The 25,216-nt window shown below is 40.4% G+C and overlaps 2 protein-coding genes across 5 annotated transcripts; one reads left to right on the forward strand and one right to left on the reverse strand.

Moving 5' to 3' along the window:
- Positions 1–2,295: 2,295 nt before the first annotated feature.
- bnip2 (BCL2 interacting protein 2) lies at positions 2,296–18,935 on the forward strand (the record flags this gene model as incomplete). Of its 4 annotated transcripts, XM_083763638.1 has the most annotated exons (12): positions 2,296–3,268; positions 8,913–9,008; positions 10,101–10,171; positions 10,270–10,452; positions 12,206–12,388; positions 12,891–12,993; positions 13,081–13,212; positions 15,337–15,423; positions 15,524–15,622; positions 16,074–16,109; positions 16,645–16,670; positions 18,084–18,935. In XM_083763638.1, exons 1-11 carry the CDS (start codon positions 2,904–2,906, stop codon positions 16,664–16,666), a joined length of 1,377 nt encoding a protein of 458 aa, XP_083619764.1. In that variant the 5' UTR covers positions 2,296–2,903. The 4 variants fall into 4 exon arrangements, with proteins under 4 accessions (XP_083619764.1, XP_083619765.1, XP_083619766.1 ...); XM_083763637.1 differs by lacking the exon at positions 16,645–16,670 and having other exon boundaries at positions 2,297–3,268; XM_083763639.1 differs by lacking the exons at positions 16,074–16,109; positions 16,645–16,670.
- Positions 18,936–21,199: 2,264 nt separating this feature from the next.
- Positions 21,200–22,123, reverse strand: gcnt3 (glucosaminyl (N-acetyl) transferase 3, mucin type; the record flags this gene model as incomplete). Its single annotated transcript, XM_083762720.1, has 1 exon — positions 21,200–22,123. One exon carries the CDS (start codon positions 22,121–22,123, stop codon positions 21,200–21,202), a length of 924 nt encoding a protein of 307 aa, XP_083618846.1.
- Between the last annotated feature and the right edge of the window lie 3,093 nt (positions 22,124–25,216).

Consider the following 25,216-nt stretch of genomic DNA (forward strand, 5'->3'; position numbering starts at 1 on the left):
ACAAACACATTATTTTGGACCAAACAAATAATTACAAAGAAGAAAAACAACAAAAGTGTTGTAACCTGCCGTTTTTTCTACTTTCTAATTATTTGTTTGGCCATGATTTGTCACGACAAGAGTTGGCTATGTCCGCGGCGTAACCGTCTTTAAATAAATACTTTCTGAAAAGTCTATGAGGAAAATGAACAGGATTGTTTCTTTTCCGGGTCTCTCGAGGGGGCAGAACTGCGACGCTCTATAGGGCAGGCCTAACATACAGCTTCAGGAGATGTTCCACTGCAACGGGACGGCCTCCACTTAGTCAAATGCTTTAGAAAAGTCAGTGGAGCATCAGAAGCTTTGCAGGGTGTCCAGGACACTTACAAGAGCATCCATGGCTTTAATATCTTCCAAGTCTGCTATAAAACTGGAAAGAGTCATGGTTGGGGGGATTTGCTATAAACCTGTCTGCTACTTTGCTTATCTGGGTTGCTAGGTGTTTAGTTGTTCAAAGTTGATGAACTGAGAGAGGTATACAGAGCTTTGAGAACAGGAATGGTGGTGTGGTGGTGGTGGGTCACGGGTGTTTAGGATGTTACACACAGGAAGACTCACAGTTCACAGGCAAGGTCTCTTAACACTCTGGGGCAGGGGTCTTCAACGTTTTCAGGCCAATTAAGGACCCATTACCTGAGAGAAAGATGAAGCAGAACTCCCACTACATACTGTAGTATTGGATTCATGTTACATAAATGTGTGTTTTCAAACATTTAACAACTTAAATACCTCAATGCTTTGTAAACTTCTTCCTCTTCACCGAAAATAACCGATTTACAAGTTATTTTAGATCAGCTATTTTCAGGGGGAATGTTCACACAAATATTTCCTATGGGTCCTGGACGCCCTGTTGAAGACCCCTGCTCTGGGGTATTCCATTAGGGCACAATTGTTTTTAATAATCCTCCATTTGTCATACACCTCAGACCTCATGTAGCCTATGTATTTCGAGGGAGGAGCGAGGAGATGTGGAGCCGGCAGTAATGCAGGTAGAGATGTGATATCAAGGGGGGACAGGCTGTCATGAGAAAACATTTGGTTGGTGAAGTCAGCAATTGATTTCATAATTATTAGAGCTAGAGTGGAAAGGGGTAGTAGTTGATAGTGGCATGAGGCATCATGACCATACCCACACCAACACAAGCTGTAGTCTATGTAATTGTAAAACATCCTCTGGCAATTGAAGTCATACATAGTAAAATGTTTTTTGTTTCGTTTTTTGTCATATAAATCAACTGAAATATAAATCATTGATTTGAAATGCATGCATATCGTAATAAACATCATAACCAACAGAGGGCAGTGTCATCATCATCATGGAGATGACGGCAGTGTGGGACCATGCAGTCAGAGGTTCAATCATATGGGGACAAGGATGCCAGGTTTGATAGATTTTATTTTGTTTTTGCCAGGTTCAAAATGATCATTTCATTTAGAGATATTAGAGACAAAGAAAATTACAGATGGGATTTTAGATATCTCTAATTATCACTCCACAAATCAGAAAATATTGTCAACAGGCATAACAAACCCAATTTTCGGCATGTTTTTAGGTATAAAATGTCTGGCTGTGAATGATATATCAACAAATCCCTCTGTACATTTCTGCGGAATATAGTTATGAATAAGACTGGAACGTTTGGTGTATGTGAGTTCAACTGAAGTGGAGATTCGTTGTCCCAGGTATGAGGAAAACTCATTTTGAGAAAACGGCCTTTAAAAAAATTGTATTGTAAAATTCCAAAACGTTTTATTTGAAGCCACTATTTTGAGACAAAATATCTCATCCCATCCAAACCTTGGCAACAATATATAATGGCATACATCATATCATTGGAAAGGTCTGGACCTCGAGCTGACTGTGGTCTGATCCAAATATGGTCACGTCCTTTGTACCAACAACCAATCATGAAAATAGAGATGGTGGATTTTCACCCAGAAAAACGAGCTGTCATTGGCTAAAATAAATTATCAAAATCTAAATGTATTTTTTATGTTTATTTTGAAAGAAAACATGATTTCACCTGCCATGTCTTGACTTAAGTCAATAACAACATCTACTACCCCACTACATCTTACAGGCAAATATTAGCACAGTATAGTAAAGTACAGACAGTACAGTAAATATAGCTTGGTTTGTTTTTTGCACCGCTCAGTTCACACGGGTGTGATTTTAAAAAGCACACACACAAATACTAGCACTGATTTACTGAGCGTTAAACTAAACTGGCAACACACAGAAGGCTCTGCTGCTCTGGGCACTATGCTAGCATTGCAGCTGAGCTCAGTGGCTAGTCAGTAGAAGAACTCAAGAACACAACAAGTTAGAAACCGGCCAATTTCACTTCTGGGATTTATGGAAAGCCAGAATAGTAAAACGAATATCAACAGGACTATAGCACATGCCCTTAAAGCCATACATGGCCACGCAAGTTGTCATTCTCTTTCCGATTTGTTTGTTTTAGTTTTTACAGATTCTAGCAGATTAATGTGAAATTAGCTGAGGATTAGCCAGTGGAGCTAGCGTAACTTTTGCCACTTTCGCAGTTGTGTGGCTCGGGGACGGGGAGGAAGGAAGGAAGAAGACAGAAGGAAAGGGAATAAAACAGAACAATTAAGGCGCTGGCTCCGAAAAACACTTTTGCCAAATCTACACGACTTGTCTGGACCGATTTAACGCAGTGACGTATACAGAAAACAAGAGTGTTCTGTGAGTTATTTACTCTGCTAATAAAGTATGTTGTTTAAACTGACTACAGCTAACGTTAGCTAACTGTTGACAGGTAATCCGGTATTTGTAGGGGGATTAATTAAACACTTACATCGGGAGTGTTTAATACTCCGTATTAGCTCCAGGCAATCGTATGGATTCCGATGTGATTGAGACTGACGTTGTGCTGAAGGGTGTCGGCGATATGAGTTTGAACAATAGTAGCGCAGATCTTGATCTTGACACACCCAGGACTACTGAGGACCTGGAAGATAGAGAGACTCCGAGTCCTTCATCCTCTGGGGTGTCTGGAGATGAGGACGAATTAGACGAGCTACAGTTAAGCACAGCATCCACCGTAGAAAATGGCGTGGAGGCACTTCAAGAGAGCCAGGAGAGCCTAACCCAAACAGGAGGTCAGCAACAGGAAAGGACAACGCCAGACAATGGACGTAAACAATCGGACCCAAGAAGCTCTACTCCCGTGAGCTTCGCCCAAACTTACACGACTTTGGGAAGGTAGGATGTGTTGTGCGTGTGAGAGAGAGACACATTTTGGCCTCCTGTCCCAGAACGCCCTAATCTTATCTAATGAATGTCACCTTTCACCTATACCAGTAGGAGGAAATATCACTTTCTATGAGGGTCCACCTCTTTTCCAACACTGTGCATATCTAATCAATTCTATCAAACCTGATGCTGCCAAGAGTCTGCTAAACAGTATGCATAATTTCACACTAGAATGTTTCACCGTTTGACAACTTAATGTGAGGATTGAGGAATTCATTTAGCTCATCTGAGGATTTGCTTCTGTTGCTGGCACCAACTTTCAGGTTTTCCTCAGGTCTCTCCCAGTGTTGATGATTAGGGAAAATAAGAGGGAAAATTCTAGTTAAAAGTTGTATTCAGGATCAGGAATTAGAGCTACCTGTAACAACATTAGTGATACTAAGCCAATCACAGAATACTACAGTCCCTCCTGTAGACACAATTACGTCAGTTTTAGCCCCAGACCCCAGTATAACATTTACAGTAGGGTTAGCCCCTTTCGGCACCCTCGCTTACCTTTTATGAAGTTTGGACGACGGTACCCTAGGGTCCCTGATAGCTTATTCCACTCTTCATAGGATGCAGATTTACCCACTCTGTTCACGGAGACCTGCGCCGCCGCTTGAGTGTTGGTGAGATGTTTCAAAGATGCATAACACAGCTATAGGAGACAACTTTTTTAAAGTTTTGCTTCGCTGAAATTCTCTCTTCCTCACTTCTAATGTCCCGCCTCCCACGACACAACAGCATTATAAACATCCTGCATGCACATGGTCGGCCAATCCGATGCAGTAACTAGGACGTGCAGCTAGCCAGTCGCTGCTCGGGAGGCAATGGGAAGTCAAGGAAGAGAGAGGAGAGAGAATTTCAGCGAAGCAAAACTTAAAAAAAAAGATTAAAAATACTTACCGGCATAATGCCGTTTCGCACACGTTTCCATTGTCTCCTATAGCGGTGTTATGCATCTTTGAAAAATCTCAACCACACTCAAGTGGCGGCGCAGCTCTCCGTGAACAGAGAGTGGGTAAATCTGCGTCCTATGGAGAGTGGAATAAGCTATCAGGGACCCTAGGGTACCGTCGTCCAAACTTCAGAAAAGGTAACCGAGGGTTCCGAAAGGGGCTAGGTTAGGGTTTGCTCCGTTTGGAACCTCTATATCTACGCTGCTACACTTTATTTAAGCCTGATTTAAGCGGTTGTTTGATGCCTCAGTTAAAATGTTAGGTGCCTACCGATATGTTAAGTTTATCAACTGTATCTTGGTTCTGATACTTTTTACTTTTTGAAATAAATACTGCGAAAGGGCTCGACCCAGCTAGACTCCATTTCTACCAGCTCAGGGATAGCTTTTCTCGGAACCTCATCTCGGAGCTAAAGCGTAGCAGCGTAGATATAGAGCTAGGTTAGGGTGGAATTTCTTGCAGCATATAGCCTTTTCATGATAATGTTAACAGCATATATTTTTATCTTGAATGTAGAGACCTATGACTGCATGCAGGCGCAGCATACACTAGTTCTTGTGGATTCTTGGGTATGCTCTTGACTCGCAGTCAAAGTGTTTGCTGGTTTACGGTAGACAGGCCTAGCTCATACAAATACTGGACAACTCACGGTGCTTGCCCGTTTTTCCTCCCGGAATTTTCCCCAGTGAGGGGGATAACTTGTACATTTGTAAATTGTAATATGCTATTGGCTCATTTGGCTGTTTGTATTCTTTTTGGAAAAATATAAAAAGATACTCCTATGGAAAGATACTCCTATGGAAAGGCTTTATCATTTTACTTATATTGACCCTATAAACAATTTAGTATAATTTAGTATATGTAAGGTTTTGCCCACTCACTGACCTCGATAATCCCCACATAGCCTAAGCCTACCACAACTTCCGTGGACCGACTTCACTGTAGTAGCCTTTTCATAAATTATATTTGTAGGCTGTCTGCTGTCGTGAAAGTTTATAGTTGGAGAGATTCAAACTAAGTCCAGCTGCCGCCCAGCCTCTCCCACCCCTCACTGGGAAAAAGTCCGGGAGGAAAACAGAAAAGGGGCGAGTCGTCCTCAATGTACAATTTGATTGTGTGGTTTATTTTGGACGGTATCCTCTTGGCTTCAGTAAGGCATACATGAATGCCAGCCACCAATCAAATGTAGGTAAATGTACTTCCTTTCATCGCTGCTGCCAAGTGCCAACAAGTGTCTTTGTTTGGAGATTTAGCCTATTATTTGGGCCAGGGGAAGCATGAATTAGTAGTCTTTATAATCAGAATTGGGGTTTAACAGTTCTAATACAATAAACATTAAGTGACCCATCTCCACCCATTCCCATTTGTATGCCCTCAGTTTTTGTGGTTTAAAGCAGGCCATAACTGGAGTCTGGACTAATATAAATTGGATTGACTGCCTGTGAACAACAGCACATCTCTTGGTCTGACTTTTGACTGAGTCATTGAGGAGAAGTGCATATGACACATACATACATCGTTGTCATACATATGACGAGTACCAGTATAGTATCCCTACCGCCTCCATTATCATCATAATCGAAGGTTAAGTCAATAGATCCCAGCAAGGGACAATGGGAGACGAGAATCATTTTGTGACATTTAACACTGGTCTACCTGCCTTATGAGTATGACCTATTCTTTACTCATTTAGAAGGGGTTGGATTTAACATGATAGTATCTGATGCTTAAACATTTCAGTAAAGGATTGGAGGCATCTTAGATGGATAAACTGCTTTTGTAAACCGCTTTCCAATATCAATGTTGAGATAAATCATTTAAAGTGGGTTTAAAAATGTCTGTTTTCAATCTTCTTGTAGAATAGATGTTATTTTCACAAATAACTTAATAAGACAATGTCTGGACTAGGAAATGGATATAAGATGTTATCTTACCATGACTCAAGATATACTGTTATATACATTTATGGTGAATTTCCATTTGGGATAATCATGAATATCCTCACAAGCAATTTGAAAAAGCTGTCTAGCTCACTATAATAATAATATACCAGTGTCTTAGAGACTGTTGAGTGGCAAGGATAAAGTACTGGCACACCTGAAATCATACAGTTAATGTGTGTGTTTGTGTGTGTGTGTGTGTGTGTGTGTTAGGTTGCACACAAATGGTGAAAAACAACCATGCTGTTTTCGTGCTCAGACCCACCCAGCCAACCAACCACCCACCCAGCCACACACATAGCTCCGTAAGGGAGTGGTTGCACCACTCCAAAAATACAGGAGGTGGCACTCACACCTAAGCTAGTGTGTTTAACATAAAATATAAATAACTGTGATGACAAACAATGGGTAGGGTACCCCAAATCTTACCTAATGTTTCCCTAATCATCATCATCATATCATCATCATACTATAATTAACCGAATGTCTGAGTGTGTGTCCGTGTGTCTGTGTGTCAGAAACAGTGCCGTAACTTACTGCCTGCACCAATCACTCCCACTTTTCACACAGGCATTGACCATATGAATATGGAGGGCGTAAAGAAGCCCTTTTTTCGATTTCACACAATGATTATTAATTAATTTATTAGTCAATTACAACAGTACCCTTCACGGCCACAAGGGGGGGCAAATATCTCACAACGGGTAAGGACTAGTAGAAACAATATACCAAAAAGAGGGCCAAGTACACATACACACGAAACAGTCCTGAATTTGACACAAAATACTGTAGGTATGAATTCTCTGAATACAAGAAATTCAAATCATGATCATGACGGCCCTAATGCCTAGTCTGAACAGATTAATAATGTTATATTTTGTCTTCCTGTCTCGGTGGTAGGCTATTTGAACTATTTTTAAAAGTTTTTCAAAAATAGTAACACAGTTAGTGTTGTGCAATTGACGCTGAGGAATGCCCACCTGGCCGAAACTTGTCCGTTCCGTTGTCTCGACAGAGGTAATAAACCAAGTGAAAAGGACATTTATTGTGTGCTGGCATCCTTCCTTCAATTTCAAAAATAGTAAAACATGTCTAAAGAGTTTAGGCATAAGTGAAAGGAAAAAAATAAGGCCCATGTGCGAAGACTTCATGTCATGCATGCGTCCAGTCAGTGCACTTTGCCTTTGAGGGTTTGATTTCAAGGAGCCACATTCCTGTAGCACTTCTCCCCCTCTCAGCTGATTTCCAGTGTAACATGGAGATTAACGCTATACACAACCAAACTACTAAACTGATGGTTATGAAATGTCTTGAGTGCAGAATGCCTGGGATGTTTTTGTGTCTGAGAGTGCAAGTACCGTCGTGTTTGTGATTTATGGATCAAAGAGAGCTCTGTATACCATAGACACAGATACAATGATCAGCATTAATAAATAATAATACATTTTATTTATTTATTTTTATTTATATATAGCACCTTTCATACATAAATGTAGCTCAAAGTGCTTTACAGAGCAGAAAAGATAATAAAAGCAAAACAAAACAGCATTAAAACAGGCAAGCAGTTAAAACAATAGGACAATGGTACAAAGATAAGAACAGATCAAATAAGGCAACGACATTAAAAACAAGCAGAGTAAAAATAATAAAAACAAGCAGAGTAAAAATAATAAAAAAATAAAGATCACTTAAAAGCAATGTTGTAGAGGTGGGTCTTAAGCTGAGCTTTAAAAATGTCTACAGAGGCTGCCTGACGAAGGTACAGTGGGAGCTTGTTCCATGCCGACGGCCCGTAGAAGCAAAAAGCTGCTTCCCCGTATTTTTTTGTTGCCATTGCTTTAGGCAAAGCGAGCAGGCCAGCAGTGGAGGACCTTAGGGGCCGGTTTGGGACATATTTAGGCAGGCAGTCAAGTAGGTAGGGAGGTGCGAGACCATTGAGAGCTTTATAGACAAGTAAAATAATTTTAAAATCAATCCTAAAAACAACAGCAACAGTGCAGTGATGCCAAAACTGGAGTAATATGTTCTCTCATCTTAATAAATACCCATATGGTTTACAAGCTAAGCCCTTAACACGCTGCCTTTTATCCCCCAAGCTTTTCAAGAAGCCAGTGATCTGATTATGTGGCCAGTGGTGAGTTTGAAGCCCATGGAATTGTTAGTGAACAACAGTAAACACAGGCAGGGAACTGTGAATTTGGTATTGATTAGCTCTACCAAGCTGCACTGTATGCCTTCACACTGCATGATATTACGATGCTTCTCTACTCAATGTTAGTTTAACGTGCAAAACAAAATAAATAGGAAGTCATTTGGTTGTAAGGCTGAAAGTGGCAGTCAGCCACAAGCTTGCTGTGGTCTGTACTAGTAGTAGTAAACATACACATGAAGGTGACATGGATATTTCACACAGCCATTTAGTGGACAAAACGTTGTAAGCAATGTTGCTGGTTGTAAGATCAAGGTGTACAATAAGGAGGTGTAAAATAGCCGTACGAAACTATACCCTTTCCTCATAGTTACATTTTTGTAAAGTTAAATGGACACTCTGGAACTTGCAGTCTTTAAGCACATACGGAAACAACAATCAAGTGTTGAGAACTATAGTTTTGGTTGTTGCAGATGAAGCCCTTTTGTTCTAGATCTTAGATATAAACTTTTTTTTGTTATGCCATCAACAAAATAACTACCATAAGTCTTTATTTTTTGCAGTCTGGAGCGCCAGGAGTCAGTGGCCACAACAGAGGCCCGTTTAAGAATGGAAGGGGTGGAGCTTAAAGAAGAGTGGCAGGATGAGGACTTTCCCAGGTATTGTATCAGTGACACCCATAGATATAAAAAAAATCACACCCGTGTGAAGTGAATGGTGCAACTCCGTGTGGGGGTCCCCGGGGTGTCCCAGGAACTTCCAGACCCACAGGAATGCACCCATGCCTCCCAGCGTGCTGGTCCGGTTCCGGCGAGCCTTCCCGCGTCCGAAACGGTCGAGAAATGGGAGAGTTCCATTTGTACACTCTCAGAGATACAGACCTGTAAGGGTGCCCTCGGAACCCCCACAAAGAACCCAGAGGGTCCCTGGACCCCACTTGGAGAACCACTGATAAACAAGTATCACGGCTCCTGAGGGTCAGTGTTGGGAACCACTGCTCCAGTTTATACTCTAGACCATAAGGCATTTGTAACTCACTTGTTCCATTTGATGTCAAATATACATAAAAGAGAGACTAATGCGTTCACACTGGCAGATGCAAAAGATACATACACGTCAACTCAATTTCATTGTAACTAAAATATTCGATAGAAATTCATATTTTTCCATGATTCCAGATTTAGCAACTACGACCATGCAAACTGCTAGCCTAGCCTCTCAGCCGGCTCTGCTCAGTCCCAGCTGATTTTTATACTCGTTTGAATTTGACGCATGGGTTGAAGAACAAAAAACGAATCAATTTCTTTTTTTTTTAAGATATTCTTTTGCGGCTTACGCCTTTTTATTGATTTTTGAAGGGACAGACAGTAGGCTGACAGGAAACGGGAGAGAGATGGGGGGATGACATGCAGTAAAGGCCGTGTCGGGTCCGGGAGTCGAACCCGCGGCACACTGCGACTGGATTACCAGTCCGGTGCCCAGACCGTTACGCTACGGCCTGGGCCAAAACGAATCAATTTGATTGGTTCGCGCTTCGCGACAACATTGCAGCTACAGTAGTAGATTTGTATCTTTGCATCTGGAAGTTGAATCCAGTGCAACTTCAATTTGTAGCTTTGTATCTTTTGCAGCAACGACGGATTTGCTTCGTAGCTTCACGTCCCCTACTTCCATTGAAAATGAATGGTAGACTGTATCTTTGCACTAATACTCATCATGGCCTGATAATCTCATACTGGTTTTATGTTTAGGCCCCTGCCCGAGGAGGAGGAGGAGCTTGATCATGAGCTTTTTGGTGGGACCTCTGGAGAGGGAGAGCCAGGTAAATGAACAAATTAGTGTTTACAGTTCAACAGTATGGCACTGGGCGGCGCATCATTGGTTGTTACACATTTTTAACTTCTGTCCAAATCATGGCAGCTGCTCCGGGGTATGCCATGAACCATGGAAAAAAAGACAAGAAGAGGCTTACAGCTCCAGACATCAGCCTTAATCTTGACCGTAGTGAAGGCTCCCTGCTCTCTGACGAACTCGACAGCACAGAACTGGACCTCGAGGATATAGACACACCCTCAGACAACAGCAATGAGTTTGAATGGGAAGGTATGACGTGACTGCGTTGTGTTCAGATAATTCGCCTGCTTCGTCAGTGCTTTGATGTCCTCCAATTCTAACGTAGTAGAATAGTAGGAGTGAAGTTGACAGTATTTTTGCAAAACACCCAATTAGAGCTTGAGCTGAACTGCAAATTGAGATTCAATGGGAGGTTTGATAGTCCATCATAGTGTGACGTCTGTTGAAGTCACAGTTGGTGTATGCCCAAAACGTCCACAGATGTCCTAGGAACTACCGCATGTAGTGCCCAGGATGTCTCTGGACGTCTTGTTTTTTTTTTTAATGTAAAAATGTGGGTCCAAATATGGGCACCTCACATCACTATTTTGAAAGAATGAAAGGGCACATAATGTGTTAACACGGAGACATACACAGTATGTAATTGCAGACCATGCCTCCTCTGCTTTATTCTAATCCTGAAACAGAGAAATTACATTATAACAGCTATACAAGCTCACAACTCGTCGCAACGCATTGTGAGCTTGTAGATCTGCTGTTTTTAGAGAAGATATGCACTGTAGAGGTAAAAAAAACAAAAACAACCTAGTATAGATACCTGGGGGACTCTGGTCAACTAAGCTTAGGTTTTAAGTGATTAACTCTAAGCCACATTCTCCCATTTCTCAGATCCACATGCACATTTCTTACATACATTTCTTAAGAGTCTGATGAGGCAGTGGACTCGGTGAAGTCTAGTTAAAATGTGTTGTGTTTTTGTTTTTGTGTTTTCCACTCTGCTGCCTACCTCTTTGTCCCTCGGAAGGATTGTTTCCATTCTTTGCCTGGAAACAGGCCTCAGGCCAGCACCAGGTTTCTGCCTTTTGCGTGGTAAGGTCTCCTGGAACAGCAAAGCCCCCTTTGTTTTCTACCAGCCATGAGATAATCAACCAGAAATGTCCAGATTATGCCGTGCCTTTCGGTTATATCTCTGTGTGCATCAACTGTTTGAACGAATCAGGTGGTGTCTTTGTGTTGAGGAACTTATTTTATTGTTTCATTGGACGTTTTGTCAGCAGCATGTCATCATTCCTCTCCCCCTGAAATCATTTGTCCTGTATTTGAATCAAAAGAAACGGTCCCTTTGTCAGTCACAAAGTTGCTCTTTGTCTGTGTAATAATGCTATGATATATTAAAATATTTAATTTCAGTGCCATTAACAAGAATGAAGATACAATGTGGCTACATTAAAATGTCTATATTCCAACCAAAAAACACTGAAAAAGCATTATTACACTAACAATATAGCAATGTAATCCAATTTCACATCTTCCCATATGTAGCTGAATTCAAAACATTTGCCTTGCATGTCATTCATCTGATGAATGGTTAGATTAGATAGACACCTTATTCAACACTTCAAAACGTATTTGATTTGATTGTGTTATTTGTGTATTTAATAAAGTATACTCGAATATAGGCATGATTCTGTTGGGTTGCACTATATCCCTAAATTACACCCAGCTTATTGCATGTGTGACATCTCAAATGATACATGATTAGAGCAGTTATTTGATTGACCATATCACTCTGATGCGGGATAAACATGGAGTGAGTTTTATGATGTGTCCCACGCAGTAAATACACTGCATAAAATAAACAATATAAAATACAATATTGACCCTAATCTGTGCAAAAGAATGGAATGTTCACACGTGATTAAGGTTTTCAGAAATAAACTCCCCTCCACACTAGCACACATGAATCCAAGATGTAGACTGAACAGATGTTTCTTTCCTCCAGATGACCTACCCAAGCCTAAAACCACAGAGCTTCTACAGAAGGGCGTGGAAACGGTGCACGAGTACGCTGCCTCGGAGGAGAGAGAGGAGGGCAGACGCTGGAGAATATTCCGCATCGGAGACCAGGAACATCGAGTGGACATGAAGGCTATTGAGCCCTACAAGAGGGTCATCAGCCATGGAGGTCAGTGCGTTGCCTTTTACAGACCACAATGGAAACAAGCCTTTTCCTGTTATGCTTTTAGCATAACCTACTAGTACTACTGGTATCATTAACCCATTCTGACCTGAGATCAGATTAAAAAAATGTCTATTACATCCTGACAGTTTCATTATTAACCCATTCTGACCTGAGATCAGATAAAAAAAAATGTCAGTCGTTCTTCGGTTTTTCAAAAATAGCAGACCTACAAGCTCGTAGCGCGCCACTCTGTGGCGCGCTATGAGCTTGTAGATCTGCTATTTTTCAATAGCTAAAGCATAATATGATGCCAACACCAAAATGGGTGCCCGTTCAGAATGGGTTAACAAACCACCTAATAAAGTATTCAATCAATTTTATATTTTTCTTTTGTTACCTAAAATATATAGAGAATAGTGGCAAAAGACGCAATTATAAAATCAGCAGGCAAGATTGTTTTTGGTACAGGAATATTGCTTGAATTATCTTTTTCTTTTTTCTGCAGGTTACTACGGAGATGGGTTGAATGCCATTATCGTATTTGCTGTTTGCTTTATGCCTGAGAGCGATCAACCAAATTACAGATACATAATGGACAATATCTTCAAGTGAGGAATTATTTGAGAATAGCTTTTCCCATTTCCTACATTAGAGTATTTTATTGAACCAATGCTAATGGGATTGTTCTGTCACAGGTATGTCATTGGCACTCTGGAGCTTTTGGTCGCAGAGAACTATATGATAGTGTATTTGAATGGGGCGACATCACGAAAAAAGATGCCCACTGTCGGCTGGCTCAGGAAATGTTATCAACAAATTGACAGGAGGTGAGTTGGGCTTAATCTTTCTTTCACCATGTTGCCATGTCTATGTTCAGACGTAGAATAGAATCACACGTTGCCTTCTGGTCTGCTGTATGGACTATGGAGGGTGACTAATCCTCCTTCCAGTCTTTGGAGAGGACAAACTTCAATGATGTGCTCCATAGTTTGTTCCTCACCAAACACACACAGTGCGCTTGGGCTACTGCCCCATTTGTGAAGGCTGGCCAAGCAGGGGCGGGTGGTGCCAGGGACCTGTTGGTTGGGGTCTGACACCAGGTGTTTGTTTGGGACCTCCTTGACTCCCATTCGCTTCTCCAAGCTGATTGGATGGTGAAGTCAGATGGTGGGGGGTTCTTCCAAATTGGTCGTCTAGATCAGGGGTTCTCAACCCGGGGGTCGCCAAATTATTTTGGCGGGGTCCCCAGATTATCCTCCCTTTTTTTTTGCAACTGAGTGGCAAATTGGAAATTAAGAGTTTACATAGTACACATAGTACAGCATAAACATTCCTTAATGATTATATCTGGTTTCAGTATTTATTTATGATATATTTTCTCTTTAAGGTTATAGAGTGCCGAAGTCCTGACGTCACTCGCTTATCCCTCAGATTCCCCTGGTTTCACGGAAGTAATTTCTCTATGGAGAATAACATGGGGGCATCTTAAATTCGTCTCATAAGTATTGTGGTCGAAAAATAAACAAGCTGTCTCAGCGTTATTGTCAGGGAGGTGTCTCTGTATTGTTTGACAGTCAGTCACTCATACTGTCTGCTTCTAGAGAAAATGTAAATAAATCAGCAGCAGTAACAATAGCGCTTTCTCTCAGTCAGTTGATTCTTCATATCCATGTGAGTGTAACGGCCGGGATGACATTAATGACATTAATTTCAAACACAGTTCTTATGAGGTGATCTAAAATCTCCCTATGGGGATTCCAATGCAAATAAAAAAGTGCATGAACCAGGGATTTGTGCCCTCTACCGATATTGACGTCAGACTTCGGTGCTCTAGCAGTCAATTTGTATTGGGGGTGGGACGGGGTTCGCAAAACATGGCCAAAGCATTTCCGGGGGTCCAAACGAGCAGTGGGTGGTTTGAAGATGTCTGCATGTATTGATAGGTGGGGAGAGTCTTTGACCTTTTGAAGCATCCTTGAGCACTGCTGCTCGCCGGATGTGTGTGTGTGTGGGGGGGGGGGGGGGGGGGGGGGGCTATGTTTGATAAAACTGGGAGCCAGGGGAGTGGTGTGAACCCTTAATTAATTAACACAGTAATTGCAGTGTCAAAAATGGCAGGCCATGATCATGATGTGAAGCTGGTATCACAACACGAGATCATTAACATCTACTGTTAAAAATATAGGGGAAGGGAAGGGCCGTCATTGTATTAGCAAACTGCTATGATTAGCAGAAGAATTATCGCATCACCTTAATAGTGAAGCATGGGAAATTATCTGCTAGTCTACATGCAGACAGTTTGTTGGCATGTACATACTGTATAATCAGTTCCCTTGGGAGAATTGCCAACACGTTTTCGTCGAGACCAGGTCCATATCTTTTTTTTTGTTTACTCAAGGCATAACATTGCCTGGCAAATGTCGGTAGGTCATAGTCTCATGCACACTGTGACATTATACATTAGAATTCAGTAGGATTCAACTTGCACAGTCGGGCAAGGTGGGTAATCAAGATTTTACCATTTTCTCATTGCACAGTAATTTTGACATGTCATACAATCCAAATGATTCAGTCTGCACAGTTGGCACTATAACAATAATAAATTGAATTAACAGAAATAATGTATAATGCTAAACAAAGCAGACACCAAGATGATTCTGGCCAATCATAGGCACGTACCAGTGGTCTGCAGAAGGCAAAGTTATGGAATCAGTCCCTAAATTAAAACAACCATAAATATTCAGATTATACTGTGCCTACACCGATACTTAGAAAGTGCTGTAATATGACAAAAATAAAGCTCTAAACTGCAGGCTGTTTTCAAGAGTAAACTACGCTCCTATCTCCCCCTTACAAACAATTTAGAGTAAACTCATTGTCCTGTTTATGTTTAATTATGAGAAATATTGTTCATATCAGCACATGATAAATGCTCAGGCACTTTTTTGCAGGTTAAGGAAGAATCTGAAGTCCTTGATAATAGTTCATCCCTCTTGGTTTATTCGCACCCTCTTGGCACTCACAAAACCATTCATAAGGTAAGGATAGCCTTAAAAATTAAGCTAATTTAATGGAGAAAATGATTTTATAATTGTAAGACTGGACATTGTTCTTAACAACACCTGCTATTTTTCTTAGCTCCAAATTTAGTCAGAAAATCAAGTTTGTGTTCAGTTTGGCGGACCTGGCCGAGTTGGTCCCTATGGAGTACGTGTCCATACCAGAGTGTATCAAACAGTAAGTATGCTCCACTCAGATACACATCAGCGCTTTACAAGTTTCACTCAGCCACCGTATCTGTGACTGAGTCTTTGGAAGGTTTAGAAATTCACCCAGACGATTTTGTTCATCATGCTACTGTGTTTTTTGTTATTTTTTAGTTTTTTTTAGAAGAAATAATATATATATTATTTTGAAATGGCAGATATATGATACCATACGATAATCAAGTGACAATATTCTGTCACCGTCTCTGTTCTTTTCTGGCATGTATTAAAATATTGTTCTTGAGAAAGGATCCTGGACAATTAAAGCCTTGGCATTTGCTTAGCCTCATTTGGATGTATTAACATGGCAGATGAATGTGCCGTAGATATTTAAAAGTGCTCCTTTGGATTTGGTTTCCGTTGGCTGTATATTTCTCTATATTTTTCTCTACTCCCTAACCCCATTTCCCTGCCCTTTTAAGGTTTGACGACGAAAAAAATAGGAAAACCCCTAAAAGGTATATATACTGTATGTACATTCACCCAAGGGGTTTCAGCCATTTTCTTTTTAATTGTTAATTGTTTCAATGCACGAAACTAACAACAAATTGATTGTTTGGCTTTTAGGGATGCAGCTATCCACCCCAGTATTCTAATTTAACTTTTTCCAATAATTGTCTTCCCCGCCATCTCACAATTGACTCAACTGCAACTGATCATTGAGCAACTTTTAATGAGCAAATTGAGTGGTTTTAACTGTTAAACCTCACTAAGTTTTTGTCAAGTGGATGTTTCTACAAACTGAAATTCAGCTCAGACCCCATACAATGTATTGTTTGCCTGTTTTTCTTCCCTTCAAATCTATATTGCTTTAATACTACACACTATACAGTAAATGTATTGTCAGCCTAATATGATGTATAATTTTCTGTACTTCCTGCTCGCTATCACAAGTTAAAAAAGAAAGAAGATATTTTTTGTCAGTGGTTGGTAGCATCTGGCCAAGTTGGGGCACTAAGAATAACTTACTAGAATGTTTCTTTAAAATTACAGGTTTAGAATAGGACGTTGGTAGGTTGGTAAGTACGCTTCTGGTGTTTGTGCTGCTCGATTGGGTGAAGTGATTGCACTGTGGTCGTCAAACATCACTGTGGTGTGTGGTTGCACTTTCATGGTCCCTCCAGTAACTAGCCCTCACTGCACACCGGCTTGTTCATTCTCACAGCTACCTGCATGACTTGCTGTAGGCTATACCTGCTCCTTACTGATATTTTTCAATTGTAATAAAACTCTAATGTCAGCCAGTGGGCACTTCCTATCACTTAATGTCAAAATATTCAAGTTTTATAGAAGTACAACATACATTTTGGTGTAGTTATTGTACAATAGATTAAAGCATGCATACATCTATTATTATTATACATCTATTATTTCTGGTCAGTTCTAGGATTGATCAGCTGAAATTAAGCTGAAAAATGTGAATTGATCAAAGTATAATTATTGGAAGCCACATATTTTTAACCTGCAGCTCGGTTTATTATTATTATTTTTATAACACTTTATCGTGTTTTTTTTTTCACTTTAAAATACAGGACATACAAAGACAAAAAAGGAACAATACAAAACATGAACTAAGGACAACACAGATTTACAACCCCCCCTGAGGGGAGAATTATAGAGAGAAGCACAATTGAATGTGTATAGCAATAGTAATAATAATATTGGAATTTAGAAATATAAAGTAAGAAAAATATACAGATAGAGAAATAAATAAAAAAGGTTTCGAGAAAAACTAAATATAAAAAAGAAGTCAAACAATCTCAGCGAGAGTTAATATATGCGAGGAATGAGTCCCAGGTTCTGTGGAAACCATTCAAGGAGCCTCTGACTGCAACATTTTATTTTCTCGTGACGTGTAACCAGGATGTCGTGTCGCAGCGCGGTTTAGTTGTAACCCACCACGCATGTCAGGACTCGGGAGCCACAGGTGATTTTTAACCTGCAGCACGGACCAACGTATGCGCCCCAATAATACCTCATATACCTGATTTATACTTGGTTGTGCATCTTGTCATGCACCAAAAATAGACTATAAGTTCATAACCTGTCGCATTGCATTGAGTTGAGCTTGTAGATCCTTTTGTGATGCAGAGCATGCGACTAAGTATTATCCATATCACAAGCTACTCTCAGCTGATATCCTACTGAAATGGCATGAAAGGTGAAATAGGGAAACTTTTCGATGGATAATTGCAATGCAAACCAAGTTCAAATGTAATGCAAATAATATTAAAATATAAATATATATAAAAGGAAATTCATATTGTTTTACATACAAGACTAGGCATGAAAAAAAGTAAACAAAATGTAATTAAAATTGATGGTTAATGCACCCCCACTAGTAGTGCCGCCTGCAGGCAGTTGACATGCAATTTGACATGGCTCTGCCCCACTCTGACAGACACCTAATGAACCCACTATTCTCTTCACAGCATTGACCAGGACAGCAAAGTGGAGGTTGCAGCCGCTGCTGATCCAGAGTAACTCAGTCATGCACTGCACTGTCTGGAGGAAGAGGATGGAGAAGAATGTGGACTGCAGCCACTCATATGTTGATGTTCTCTGCGATGTAACTGGAGCATTAGCTCTTTGTCAGAGAAGTGCCCTCTTGAAACTATGCTGCATGTTAAGTTGTGCAACTCTCTGCTGGGTTGTTAGTTGTGTGCCATGTGCTTTATCGGCAGTAGTTCTATCATGTGTTGACTGAAGCATTTTTATAAACTTTTTATGTACTATATCAAGCCAAACCAAGATACTGTCTCCGTAGTTACTGTTCAATGTATGTATCTACTTCATGTATTTAAGGCACTCTTGATACAAACAGTTGATGCATGTTCGGCTTCATCACATTTCAAATATTATATTTATATTCAAGAGGTGACAAAGGAGAAAGATTAATATATTTTTTATGGTTGCTCTGATTTAAATTGCGTTTTAGGTCATCTGACCCCACGAGTGGCATTCTTAGAGCAGGATTCACGTCACCCATGTCACTGTTCAATTTCACTGCTGAAGTTCTTTGCAGGAAATGGAATCCTGCCTGGGAATGAGAAGAAGAAAAATGTTGTACTGTTCCCAATCACTTGAATGTTGTTTCTGAATTGTGGCTGGAAGATAATGTTTGTAAGAATTTGCGGTCTGAAGCAGGGATTTGGGTCACGGCTGAACATGATTCATGTTCACCCACACATGTTCACACATTTATCTATGTTGATGTTACAGAAGAAAATGTACTGGTGAGCTTATTCTTGTACATTATTTCCTGCAAATAAATGGGTAATGGATCCACACAACTGTTTTTGTAAATTTGCTGTTCTTTTTAGGACAAAACCAACTGATAAGGTGCTGTAGCCGAACTTGTGAAGTGTGACAAAATACATTAACACAGGTGTACATAATAAATTGATTAAATTTTTGCCCATGCTCTATTTGAAAAATACTATGCTGTACATTTGCTGCTGACGAAGCCTTAGCTGTCCCAGTAGATGGCGCTGTTGAGCTAATAGTGATTTCAAGATACAAAAACAATATTAGGCTATACATTAATCATTAATGTACCTAAAGCTACACTTTTTTGTGTAGGCAGCTACTGCGAACCCATCTTTTAGTTAAAATGGGTTCATTATAACGTCTTGCTCTGAACCTATCGTACATTTCTGCAGACTGACTTTCATACTCATATTCAGTGTTACATGTTCTTTTAAGTATAAACATTTGGGGCAGGTGCTCAAGTGAAGAAAAAAAGGGGACCTTGTGGTGCGAGTGGAACCACCGGTTGCCTTAATAGTGTGAGATTTATAGATTTTGGGGCATAAATAATATATTGGAAGCTTTAGAATTGATCAATGTCACCATGGGCCACATACTGCACACTGTACAAAACGAAAATAAAATGAACAAAAAACGAACATTCAAAAGGGCACATTGCTGTTCAGGGGGCAAAGGGGCAGGTGCTCTAGCACCACCCAGTGTCTTATGTGCACGCCACTTCCTGTCGGTTAACAGCACTTATGGCAAAGTGTTCAGATGGTTCAATGTCTCTAAAAATGCTGCCCACCCAATCAGAACTGATACAGTGATATTTGTGGTATGTTTTATATTGGCTACAAATAAATATTCTCCATAACTTTTGATTGGGTGGGCACCGCACATTTCGGTGGGGTCTGCACCATAGAGTTATTATTAACTCTATGGTCTGCACACCCCTGTCCTCTCCAGAACCAGCCCTGCAGTGGAGGTGGAGAAACTGGGAGGCCCCTGCTACTGAAATAAACACACTATGGCAATGATTACCGGAATATTGGAATACAGAGATATTTAGCATTGATTAAAAGTAAGAAATCATAAATGAATGGAGAAAAAATAAGAAAAAGGAAAGAATATACATGTGTATAAATTGAATTGAGAGTCTGTCCAGCGCTTCAGGGAGGTGCATAAAGTTAATGTGAGGCCAAAACAAATGTATTATGGAATACTGTAATCAAGTTGTTGCCATCAGGCAGACGGTACAGAGTAATCAAGTCAGGGACCAACAGATTCAGTAACAGCTTCTATCCCACAGCGGTAGTTGCACTCAATGCTGCTAAAAAATGATCTGTTGCTGCGACACATTTTAGTTTTTTCTGCTATCTTAAGTGCAATAAGGGTTTGTTGTGCGATAACAGCTAAAATGACATGTTTGTGCATAAGTGCTGCTGGGGTTGTGCAATAACAAGAAGTCATGTGCCAACTTCATTCCATTCACTGCAATAAAAGTCTTGCTTCACTGCCGTCCTTTGACAATGCACTGATATTCACAGTTTGACGTAGGACAGGTAATAAAATTACTTCATTACAGTAGTTTGTACACACTCTCTCATACACACACACACACACACACACACACACACACACACACACTCCATAATCTTTGATTGGGTGGGCAAGTTGCCAAGTATATACCTGCAATAATAGAATAGTGGTCAGATAAGAGCAATATCAGATATACTAATGAGAAGTCTCCAGTGGCCAGGCATTTCAATTCTGTAAAACATGACATTTGTTTTCTGAGATTCCAAGGATTAGAGTTTTTTCATAAATTAAAACATTAAAACATTTTTAAAAATAATTTCATAAATAAATAAAAACAAAGAAATTCCATTAATTAGAAAATAGCCAATATGCAATCGTGTCACATCACAACGAGTTGTGAGCTTGTAGATCTTCTATTTTCACTAGTTTGGGTCATGGGGAGGCACATTTCTCTTTTGGGTGTCAAGTTATAAAGTTTGGGAACCACTGCAGATGGCTTAGGCTATATCAAATGCTTCAAGTACAGTATAAGCTTAATGGTACAATGCAGATGAAATACAATACAAAATACAATACAAAATACAGATGAAATGCAATACAAAATGAAATTATACACATGTGAAAAAATACGCTGCATGGACATATAATGAATCATCAACAGACAAGAATAAAATAGAAATGAAGTAACCATGAAAGAAAACATCATGGTCAAACTACATAGCCAAGAAGTCGAAATAACACAAGGTCTTAATGGGCATTATACATTTTTCACAGCTACTAAAGTCTGACTTTGCAATGCTTTGAAACGGAGTGTTGACTCTATACATCTAATAGCAATGTCATCAACTTCTGGGTCAAACTTGTTCGCCATGAGGTGATGCTGTTGAAACATCCATTGGAGATCACCAGCCCCGTATACACACACTGCTCTTATATATTTCCCAGTGCAAGAAGGGTACGGGTATCCTTTATTTACATCACCAGCTAAATAGGACCAATTTACCAGGCGGGCGATAGCTAACATGTCAGACAGGTCGTATTTACTGTTGGCAGGCTGTGACCCAGGTACAGAGGTCATCCTGTATAGAGTGGCCCACAGATGCTCATCTGGGCTATACGTGTCCTTTTCCCAATCCAGAAAATTCAGAATTTCTTTATTCTCCAGCACATGTTCTACAAAGTCTCTAGTGACCACAAAGTAGGCATTGCCTGAGAACATGGGGCTGTTGATTGGGGGAGCGGTCTTCTTGATATCTGTCCGGGTAACGGTATCAGTGACATTGTAATGGTACAGCCAGCGGTTCTTCTTGTAGTCGTTGGTGGCCTCAGACTCCATATGGTTCTTCCCATTGAGCAGCTTCAGTGCCTGAACCATTTCGGCATTGGTCTTGATGGGGAAGTCTGTGCCGCAGGTGTTGAGCAGATACCTCCACTGGACGGGGGACTTCAACAGATCTTTCATGCAGTTTAGATCAGCTTGCACTCGATACCAGGATGTGTAAACCACACTTTCTAGTTTGCTGGCTATAAACACGTTAGGGAAACAGGAAACAATTGCTCTCACAGCTTTCTGGAATTCCTCTGAGGACTTCTGGTCCACATGCACACAGTAGGCATTCTGAGGGTTGTAAACAGCACGCAGGAGTCGCTCAAACATCTCAATATTTGCATGGATCACCATGGAGTAGGCAATGGGAAAGTCTCTCTCCTCCGCACTGAGGGGCACTGTGATGAAGCCTCTTTTTTCAATATAAGCCTTGCAGTCCTTTGTTTTGTTGAGGTAGAACTCCTCCGATAGGAGCTTAGTTCTCTTCTTAGATCCTAGAAGTTGAGCAATTTCATCTTTCATGCCCTCTGTGTCTCCCTGGATGATGGCCGAGCAGGCTGGCATGTCATCAAAGTATTCTTGTGGTACTCTGTGGTACTCAGTCACTGAGCGCCTCTCAGAGGCACTTTGCCAGAGAAAAAAGGAGACAAGCATACACATCAGCATGATCATTAAGAACCAGCTCTTACACTTTGATGATCGAACAGTAGCCATGACTTCAGTCAGTGGTGCGCTGTGAGTGATATGATAGGTTAAAACAAGAGAAACATATTAGACCCACTCTGCTGTTAAGCTCTAGATAAATAGGGGGAGGCTCATACAGTTGAATAGGTGTGTCCAAATAAGATGTATGCACATGATTGCGTCAATAGCTACTTTTACAGGATCTGCACAAGCATATCAAATCCTGTGAGGATTGCATAACAAAGGCAAATAGAGAGAATGATAACATTTAAAATAATTTGTTTAGTGGAAGCTGTGAAAGCAATTGTTTAAAGTTTCCTTAATGAGTTTACATACAGTGGGGCTGTTGAGTGGGTATAGAAGCTTTCTATGAATCAGGACGTCATCAACATGGACAAACAGAACAAAAACATGTCCGTGACAAGACTTGTCAATGACTGTGGCCCTTTTTTCCTTTTTCAATTTTATAGAAATTAAATATTGTCTATAATTAGTTTTTTTAATATTCACAATCTAATCTTAAATATGTTTGAATAATTGTAAATAAAGTGTCGGGATGACGTGCACATTAATATGTTGCAGGAGACTTGTGGTATTGAACATGATGCCATGTGCGGGTATGTCGTATGTGTTAGTCAACTCAAACAGCTGTTCTGGTAATATTATTGATCACTTGTTTTGCATGTCTGTGGCAAGAATTTAATATTAATGGAAATGTCCATCACAAGCTGGCGGGACCAACACAAATCAAACATGGAGATGGGATCAGGCCCAAATGTTCAAGGGGGGCCCTCAGGAAGACTGGGCCATCTGATGAGACCCACTGATCCAGAGCCAACCTGAGTCCCAGAGTCTATATTGAAGTTGGCTGGCTGTATTGTAACTTTATTGTCTCCACCAGGCCGAAGGCCATGGGGGGAGAGTATGTTTTGCACTCCGTCCGTCCGTGTGTCCGTCCGTCCGTGTGTCCGTCCGTGTGTGTGTCTGTGAGCAGCTAATCTCGGCCACCGTTAACCCGGTCGATGCCAAATTTTGCACACACACTCCCTGGATGCCAACGATGAACCTCTGCCCCAAACTTTCCACAACGGCCTGTTATAGCGCCACCAGGAGGCCGCTTTGTGCAAAACAAGTTTTTATACAGTACACCTACAGATTTTGTCCAAACATCACGCAAATTGGTACACAGTCTCTCTAGAGCCATTCAATGAAACCGGTCTTTCAGATTTCTCAGACTCCATCCTGATTGGTTGAGATTCACAGGAGTGCTCAGTTTCAAACAAAATTCTGCAAATCATGAACACATCGCGTGATTTCCGTGAAATTGTGCACCCACATTCCCACTAGGCCGAGGACAAAATGCCACATGAACAATTTCAACTCAGCCTCAAGGTGGCGCTATAACTGGCCGAAAAGTGTTTTAACCTCTAACTGCACGGATCTGTGGATAACTTTGTATGCCAACTCCCTAGAGGCCAAGGAAATACCTTTGCCTGGAATTTTTCACATCTGCTCTTTATAGCGCCACCAGGAGGCCGACATATGTAAAACACATTTTCTATTATTACTCCTTCAGATTTTATCCAAATTTCACGCAAATCGGTACACATGATCTCCATAGTCATGTGATCAAGACAGGTTTGTTTGATTTCTCATATTCCATCCTGATTGGCCACGATTGGCTCCTACAGTTTTCAGGAGTAGCCCGCTTTGTACAAATCGCCACAACTCCTCAACGCAGCGTCCGATTGCGATGAAACTGTGCACGCATATTCCCACTAGGCTGAGGAAGAAATCCTGGTGGAGACCTGTGCCCAGAAGGGCACTTCTTCTAGTTAAATATGCCAGGCTGTTTGCCAGTAGGCCTACACCAATATGTATACAGCATTGCATGAAAGGATAGTTGCACAACTAAGATGTTTCTGTACTTCCTAATTATGACTCATGATTGAGCACACATTATCTGTGCACACACCAGATAATAGGATTGAACTTTGAAGTGTCATGCTTCCAAGGAAGTCCAGCCCATATGCACTTTCATTTTACATAAACGATGACAATGAACCGACATGATCGTTCACAAACGATGATCAAATGAATAACCAACTATAACACCCAAGCTTCTTACATTGCAGATTACATAATTATAATTATACAACATCAAATAAAATTCAACATGAGTTGTGTTTGTTATGATTGTATTTTTTATTTATTTGTTGTCATTGTATTTGTATTGTATGTGTATCTGTTATGTTTGTTTTTTCTGGACATTTTATTAACAAGAGAGCTATAACTGTAATGTTTTATATAATTGAAAAAGAATGTCAATAAATATATTGTTTAAAAAAATAAAAATCAACATGAACTTGAATAGTTCACAGCCGGCTGTGATGATGTCTTCCTTGTTGGCTTGGATGTCCAAAACCTTGTCCATAGCCCATTACACATGTTGTGAGCTTGTAGATCTGCTATATTTGAAAAGTTTTCACACATTTGAAAATACTAATTTACTAAGTACTAAGTACTCATTTTAAAACTATTTTGATACCAATACTTTTTTAGTATTTTAAAATATGTTTGCGCTTTGATGAAAAAAGTGCTGTATCAATTTTAGCTTCTTCTTCTTCGAAGAATAGCAATATCAGATGTCGTTCTGCCAATATCGGGCACAGGCCACAGCTGATGAAGTAGGTTTTGCTAAAAGAAACACCCTTTAGCTGTCACACCTGAATGCAAGCTAAAATAATCACGCTTTAGTTGTCA

The sequence above is a fragment of the Protomyctophum parallelum genome (genome assembly GCF_964188405.1).
Source record: "Protomyctophum parallelum genome assembly, chromosome: 4".
NCBI classification, from domain to species: Eukaryota; Metazoa; Chordata; class Actinopteri; order Myctophiformes; family Myctophidae; genus Protomyctophum; species Protomyctophum parallelum.